Source organism: Cryptomeria japonica, chromosome 6, assembly GCF_030272615.1.
Source record: "Cryptomeria japonica chromosome 6, Sugi_1.0, whole genome shotgun sequence".
NCBI classification, from domain to species: Eukaryota; Viridiplantae; Streptophyta; class Pinopsida; order Cupressales; family Cupressaceae; genus Cryptomeria; species Cryptomeria japonica.
The window spans coordinates 512,458,667-512,467,440 of NC_081410.1; the positions used below are offsets into that span (position 1 = coordinate 512,458,667).

Below are 8,774 nucleotides of genomic sequence, written 5' to 3' on the forward strand. Positions count from 1 at the left end.
TGCGATTAAGCCTGGGACTTCATTTTTTTGCTTTCCTTGAGTGCTTTCATGGTGATTTTTTTTATTTGCTTGGCATTCAAAAGTCTTTCTTCTCAACCATGTCATATTGGGATATATTTTCATTCGAAGATTAAGGAACATAACTTCCAAGTAGGAATGCAGAGAATAATCAAGAGGTACCTCTCGACTAATTTGACCCTCCCGTTTCCTCACCCGCTTTGATCTTATCCAGATATCTCATTTCTTTTTTAAATTTCTCTCATCATTACATTTTTCATCCCAGGCTAAAGTGTACTCTAAACCCCATCGGGCTAGATTGTAGATATAAATGTGTGTCCCAGTACCATTCTCTGCAAAGCTTGCAAACTTGCTTCCAATGGTATATGCATTGAATGGTGAGTACTCCTGAATGGATTTCAAGTCAGTCTCTGCTTCAGTTTCACTATGTACTTCAAGGTCAAAATCCATCCACCCTCCCTCCTTTCGATATGTTATAATTGGAATATCTAGATCTTTCTTATTTTCATTGTATGAACGTGACAAAAAAGCTATTGACCGAGTTTCACTGCATTGAGTAAGAACAATTGCATCCTTTCCAAGTTGCATGGTTCCTGTCTTGAATCCAACTCCAAATCTTCCAATGTGATCCCTGTTGTCCTTAGTGGGTCGTCCATTCCCAATACTGACCATCTTTGAAGCATTAGCATCCCTAGCATTATCAATGAGCTCCGCAAGAGCGCCAAAAGGCCATCCATTGTGCATGTGACGAAGTGTATTAAAGAAATCAGGATCCACTTCATACCTGCCCTTGATTCGATCTGTACCTAATTTATCTTGTTCGACTTCCCTTGATGAATGGCAGGGAGTTTCAAGTGGTATTTGGCCTGAAGAGTTATGCATACGCTCTTTAAAATTTAGAGGTTCTTTAGGCAACGAATATATTCTTTCATACAAAGCTTGCTCCTCTGCAGGGTGAAGATTATGCAGACCAAATCTTCGATAGTCCCTTGAAACTGTACAAGTTGCATTACCACTCACCAATCCTCGACTTAGCGATTGAGAATTCTGTGGTCTTAAGCAAGCATCTTCTGTGCTGACCCTCGCACTTCTAAATTCTTCAGATTTTACAATCAGCTGTGGTCCTTTCATATGTAATGCAGGAGTATGAGATTTAGGTACGCTTTCCCCTTGAACCAACACAGACTCTCTAGTCCGGTTATCAGCAGATACCAAAATTTCTCTAGCTTCTCCATCCTTGGGCAACTCCCCAAAATGATAGGCAACAGCAACACAGTCCAAATTAGCTGAGCCTTGTCCAGCAGGAGGTGCTATCAAGAACTCACAATTTCCATGTTGGCAAACTGCAAGCTTGTCCCTATTAAGGAGATAATTTAGAAATCTTTGCCACTCATTACGTTGAGGCCAGTTCTGACTAGCTGCATGAAAGTAAATGTGAGGCGACATTTTGAGTGGATGGTAGGCCGCAGGATTAATATCCTTGATATGCAAGGATTCAGAGATTTTCACCGGAGTGTTAGAGCATAAAACTTGGCTGATTTGCTTGCCGTCTTTCAAAAGCATAAAAAGAATGGATGATTCATCTTCTTCAGGGGGCTTGTTTAAATCCATCACCACATTCATCAACTCTGGAAATGATCGGCACCATTTTCGGATCATAAAATTGCATTTTACATCCTTCAGGCAATTACGCCACAATTTTCGCATTTAATCGCGATGACGTAATTTTCAAACCTGTCAAAACACCTTTCTGGAGCTCGCCATCTGACAGGCATGTACTTTGATATACAAGGATGACACATACCAAATGGTTTTTCAGGATGATTCCCGAGCGAAGAGGTATTATTTTCTGAAAATGCCCAACTGGCTTTGTCGACACTGCGGGCCTGATGAAATCAATGTCCTGGCAACACATGACGCCTTTCTCAAAAATATCAAACGACCTCCATGGGTCCTCAAATTTGGAACATAGGTACCTTTAAGTACATATTAATTCTTTGAATTCTCAGTTCGATCACCAGATTGACAGGATGCAAATGACATGCACACAAAAATGGCAACATTAACTGATCTAACACTGGAGTGCAGGTAACTGAATTTGATGGCAAAATGAGCTCTTTTGAAAACCGATCAAACGGATTGGTAGAGATTTGAAATTTGAAACGTAGCTCATCATTTATACCAACATCAGCCCGAAATAAACATTATGGCATGATGCTTACTGAGGCAACTTTACACTTGTGCAAACATCACAAACTACAAACGGATTGAGCTTTGAAAACTAAGCAAACGGATTCATAAGGACTTGAAATTTGAAACGTAGCTCACCATTTATACTGAAATCAACTTGGAAGAAAAAATTTGGCATGATTCTTACTGAGGCAAGTTTTACAATTGTGCAAAACAAGGCTCCGACTAGCTGTCGAAACAGGGACTTGCCAAAACACACAAACTGTAAACGGATTCAGTTTTGAAAACTGAGCAAATGGATTCGTCAAGACTTGAAATTTTGTAGGGTGACTCACATTAATGCATAAAATTGAATCCATTTTGAATTTTTTCATGACGATCAACAGGGAAAAAGATGTAATCGCTCAAAGAAGGCTACTCCATAAAATCTGCATTTGTGCCTAAAATGCACTTCCAGCTCACCCCTCAAAATGGGTACCTCATAAACTTATCCAAAATGAATTCTGAAAGTTACACATCACTGAATAGGCCAAATGAAAGGTGTGGGACATGAATCCCGAGCCTTACCCTCTGAAAATCAACTAGCTCCATTTTACCCCCTTGCTAACTAGGCCATTCAAACTAACTTATTTTAATCATTTGGAAATGCAGGGCAAAATTTTGAAATGGGCCTATAAACTTGACTCAGTTTTAAATCAGTCCAACAGGTTGTTCTTCTATTTCCAAGGCTACTTTCCTAGAATAGGAGATGTCCAATGGTCTCCTGACCAACCGGTAACCAAGCAGATCAAGGAAAGCATTCAAGCAAGCAGAACTAGTTACCCTGATGTGCTGAACAAGTATTTTGATGAGTTCAGATAGAAAATGAGTCAAAGGATGAGGATCTCAGGTGAAATCATCAAGAAATATGAAGATGACATTTGTTTCACCATCCAAGTGGACAAATTCTTAATGGAGGCTGTTGAGCCTAGAATGGAAGAAGTGGAGCTAAAGGGGCTATGAGGTAATGTACAATATACTAGAAGGGTATGCCTCAACCCTTATTGCCTCACCTCTTGATCCTAAGGCAAAGAGGACTGAAACCTATCTGGAAAGGATTGCACCGGTTGAGGAACCCCCTATTAAGAAAGGAAAAGAACTGGTAGCAAAGAAGGCAAAGGTAGTGCCTGCAACATCGACACCAGCTACTACTGCAACTCCAAGAGTGACCAAGCAGTCACCTGCAAAGAAGAAACTGGAAGTGGCACTGGCAAAAGTCTTTGAAAGAAAAAGGAAGACTAAGTCAAATGAACTAGACTTTGAAGAGACTGAGTCTGAGGAGATGCCAAAGAAGACCAGACAGACGAAGAAGATGAAGAAGAATGAATCGACAGTGTCTGCACCGATAAATATTGATATCTCCTCATATAAATCTTTGACACATTGTCAAAGAACAATAAAGAATATTAGGAGAAAATTACTTCATGACTTACTAGATTATTATGATGATTTTAGTGATGAGGAGAAAGAAGTACTATAGGAGATTATTATTTATTTGTGTAAGAATGATCGGTCACCATCAGAGATTAAATCTCAGACATCGGATTCCTTATATAAGGAATTAGATAATAAATGGCGCATTGCCATAGAAAAAGAACAGGAGATTAGGGAGAAAGTCTTTGCATAGTACTTTCCCAACCTCTCAAACTCAGAATTATTTGATGTTTTGGACCAAAGTAAAGGACTCTTCTTCACAAGGAGAAGAAGACTCTGGCTGTTAGAGGGAACAGTTGATGATGTTCAAAAAGACACTCATCAGTATATGGATCATGCTATCCATGCTCACAAAGCATGTATGGTCAACCTACTATCAGAAAAAGAATCAGTTATATCCAAACCGGATGAAGTTTTTGATGAAGAAGGAAACCTAGTTGAAGAACCAATCGACACTATTGATGTCGATGCCTTGGATGTAGAAGATGTCACTCAAGACATAACTTCTGAGAGAACATGACAGATGTAATAGGGTGAATAGAGCAGTGAGCAAGCCAAGGACAGACAGGAAGCAGCTAAGGAACAAACAAAGAAGAAGAAGAGGGATAAAGATGAGAAAAAATAGAAAGAGGAAGAGAAGAGAAAAGAGGAAGAAGATAAAAGAAAAGATGAAGAGAAAAAGAAGCAAGAAGATGGGAGGAAAAAGAAAGAAGAAGAGGATAAGGAAGCAAAGAAGAAGAAGGAAGAGGAAAAGAAGAAGAAGGAAGAGGAAGATAAAGAAAAGGAAAAGCGGAAGGAAGAAGAAAAGAAGAAGAAGGAAGAGGAAGAGAAAGAAGAGGAGAAGAGGAAGGAAGCTAAGAGGAAAAAGAAAGAAGAGGAAGACAAGGAACAAGAAAAGAAGAAGGAAGCAGAGAAAAAGAATAAGGAAGAAGAAGACAAGGCAGCGAAGAAAAGCAAAGTGGAGAAAAAGAAAGCGGAAGAGGACAAGGCAGTGGAAGTGGTGAAGAGCACACAGATGGAGACTCTAAAGGAAACCAGGAGTCAAGCCAAACCAACTGATATCACCAATCCTATCGATCTCCAGTCTACAAGTGAATCAAAGCTAATGCAGAGCATCAAGGTTGCTCAAGAGCACCTTGAAATCATTTGAAGGAAAAAGGAGCAAGATATAATTCAAGCGGCTGTAGACACCCTTAGTGGTTTGATCCCTAGTACCAATCTTCCCAACACTGAATCATCACTAGTAAAGCTTAAGCTGCTATGTACAGTAGTGGATGATTAGGTGTAGAGCCTAGAAGAAGTAGCTGAGGCAAATGTCAAGAAAGAGCATCAAAAGGCTCTTAACATTGCTCTGGTGAAGAAGTTGAATGAACTCTGGTCTTAACTATTGAAAGACCAAAAGGATATAAGGGACGCTTTGAATGAGGGAAATCTGCTACTAAGAAAAATCTGTCAACCACATCTATTCTATGATGATGTGCTAGCTCAAAAGAAAAAGCTTCAAATGGACTTACAGTCTTACTTGAGCACATTTAAGCCACCTTATGATTCCTTTGGAACTTATGGGCAAACCATTCACTGGTTTCACATCCAATCAGCCAAAATGGAGCAAGAGATCAGCACACGGTCTAGAGATTTGTAGGAGCTTCAACTGGTTTTACTCCCATGTTTGCAAATTCTTCAAAAGTGTTATATGAACCTGGATGCCTTGACAGTTACATAGGAAATGAGCACAATTGATGCCATGGAAGAACAAGTCTCCTAGATGCAAACAGAGAAAGAAGTGGCCACCTCCCTGCTTGAGTCCTGGTCTCTATAAATGAAACAATTTTTGTAGGACTATAAATCAGTTTTTGACAAGTATTATTCCTTATTGTCATAAACTTTTATTGTTTTAATATCAAATGGAAACAGGGTTGTTCAGCGGTACTTTGTCATTGTTGGCAAAGGGGGAGAAGTACTCTATCTATTTTGGAGAAGTATAGGGGAGAAGTATCTGGCTTTAAAAATTTTCTATATGCTTTGATATATGCTATATGCTCTGATATTTCAATGTTTATGCTCTGTATGCAAAATTGCTATACATTGTATTGATTAAGGGATAGTGTATATGCTTGGGGGAGCAATTTTGTTAATGGCATGTTTTTATTGTAAAACACTTAGATGTCAAAATTTTATTTTCCTAACTATTGCCATCAATTCCAAAGGGGGAGATTGTTGGCATTTTTGATGTTTATGTTGTGATTGTCATTGATGGACACACACTTGCATTGAGATCCCCTTTATATGTATGGGCTAGAGCTCAACCGGTATCTGTTCCAACTAGTATGTTGTATTCTAGTCTTTAGACTACTGGTGATTTTGCAAAATGTGTTTCTCGATCTGAAGCGGCATGTCGACCCCAAGCGGTTCATAGATATCAAGAGGTACAAGGGAGAAAAGTGACATAACACAATCTTACCAGTCTTCATTTTTGTCAAACCGGCAACCGGTATTTTGTATGAACTGGTAATACTCTGTGTTGAGTTACCAACTGGCATTTTGTGATGAGTTGTCAATCCACCGATTGTTTGATGATGCTGACACACTGACAGTGCTTTTTGTGTCATGTTACTGAGTATGTCTAGATTCCTTGAACCTAGGAAATTGTAATGTAATCCTATTGGACTGACATGAAATCAGATTCCTTTAAAAGGACATCATGTCTAGGGTTTTACATTTTTGCTGAAAGGGTTTATGTTGTGCTAGGGTTTAAGGTGGGTGATGAGTTGTTGTAAGAGCGGTCTTATCTAAGAAGATCAAGTTGTAACTGAGTGAGAGACAAAGAAGACTGAAGTAATGCTGGAATGCATTAGCTGTGAGCTATATTGGATCTAACCAATCAATCTATGCTATCTGATAGATCACACAATTGTTGATTACTCACCTCTTTGACAAGTCTGTAGCCCTTAACTAGGTAGGCCCAAAAGCCTTTTGTAAAATCCTCTAACAAGGTGGTTCATCTCTGTGAATCTAAAATCTTCTAACAAGGTAGTCCTTGATCGGACTTATCTCCTAATAGAGATTGAGATTCCTAATAGGATCTGCTCTAGTGAAGAACATTGTAAGACCTTAACCAGTCTGACCTTAACCGGTCTGGTTTCTATTCTGCAGATAGTGACTTGTGAGTTCCATCTCACCATGGTTTTTCCCATTTGGGTTTCCACATCAAATATCTTGTGTTATGGTTATATTTCTTTTGTGGGTGAATGCTTTATTTTCATTTTGGTTTGCTTGTGTGATAATCGGTCTGTCTGTTAAGCTGTCTTACCAGTTTATCTTTAGACTGTTTAAGTGTTTAAGTGTAGTGTTTTTTGATATACTATCTCACCCTCCCCCTCTTAGTATTCATCAAAGCATTTTTTTATGGAGGAAGAGATCATCTACCTAGGATTTGTAATCTCCTATGGTGAGTTAAAATGGATCAAGAAAAGGTGAGTGCCATATTGTCTTGGCCTACACCTAGAACAATGAATGATGTTAGAAGCTTTGATGGATTAGCCACATTCTATAGGAAGTTTATAAGAGGCTTTAGGCATATTTGTGCTCCTATGCTTGATACCATAAAGGGAGGACAAAAGTGTAGGTTCAGTTGGACAAAAGAGGCAGATAATTGCTTTGAAACATTGAAGAGAAAAGTTGCAAAGCAGTCCGTCCTTGCCCTGCCTAATTTCAACAAGATCTTCTAAGTGGAGTGTGATGCCAGTCACATGGATATTGGGGGAGTGCTCAATCAGGAAGGAAGGCCTATTTCCTTCTTCAATGAGAAGTTAAATGAGGCGAAGAGGAGGTATTCATCCTATGACCTAGAGATGTATGCTTTAGTACAATCCTTGAAAAAGTGGAGACACTACTTCCTACCAAAAGAGTTCATACTCTTCACAGACAATCAAGCCCTTAGTTTTATAAATAGCCAAGAAAAGTTGAATCAAAAGCATATCAAGTGGGTGGAGACCCTACAAGCCTTCCCTTTCACTCTTAATTATAAGAAAGGGGTCAAGAATAAGGTGGCAGATGCTTTGAGAAAAAGAGTCCTAACTACAAATCAGATCCAGTTGGAGAGTGTTGGAATAAACTCCTTAAAATCCATGTATGAGGATGATGAAGACTTTGGAGAGATCTATAAGGAATGTGCTTCACTTGATGAGCAGTTTCATGTTGATTACTATAAATTTTTTGTTCAAAATGGATTGTTGTTTAAGGGTGCATAGTTATGCATACCCAAATGCTCTATGAGATTAAATATAATCAGGGAGAAACATTGTGGAGAAATGGTAGGCCACTTTGGCCTTGACAAGACACTAGATTTAGTAAAGATGCACTATTTTTGGCCCAATCTACAAGCAGATGTCAAGAGATTTGTGGAGACATGTGTGATATGCCAAAAGGCAAAGGGGAAGTCCACAAATGTAGGCCTATACTAGCCTTTACCCATTCCTTCGAGACCATGGGAAATCATAAGTATGGATTTTGTTTTAGGATTTCCTAGGAAAAGGAAAGGATATGAGAGTGTTTTTGTGATGGTGGATAGGTTTAGTAAAATGACACATTTCTTGCCATGTAAAACCACTTGTGATGCTTCTTATGTTGCTGACTTATTCTTTAAGGAGATTGTCTGGATACATGGTTTGCCTTTGACCATAGTCTCTGATAGGGATGTGAAATTTATTGGACACTTCTGGAGGACCCTTTGGAAGATGCTTGGCATAAATCTAGCCTTCTTCTCAGCCTACCATCCCCAAATGGATGGCCAAACTAAAGCTATAAATAGGTCATTGGGAAATCTGCTAAGGTGTTTGACTAGACAACATTGAGAGAGATGGGATAGCATATTGTCTCAGGCATAATTTTCCTATAATGATACTGTGAATAAAATTATTAGTAAGTCACCCTTCCAGGTTGTATATGGAATCCACCCAAGGGGTGTGTTGGAGTTAAGAGAACTATCTCAAGGAGAAGTTAATAGTGCTTATGGAGAAACCTTTTCTACTGCCATAAAGGAGATCCATGACCAAGTTAAAACTCACCTTCAACAATCTATAGAAAGATATAAA

At 39.0% G+C, this 8,774-nt stretch overlaps 1 protein-coding gene across 1 annotated transcript; it reads right to left on the reverse strand.

Annotated features, from left to right (window-relative positions):
• Window positions 1–237: 237 nt before the first annotated feature.
• Window positions 238–1,629, reverse strand: LOC131052828 (uncharacterized). The gene has a single exon (XM_059222120.1). It carries the CDS (start codon window positions 1,627–1,629, stop codon window positions 238–240), a length of 1,392 nt encoding a protein of 463 aa, XP_059078103.1.
• Window positions 1,630–8,774: the final 7,145 nt, after the last annotated feature.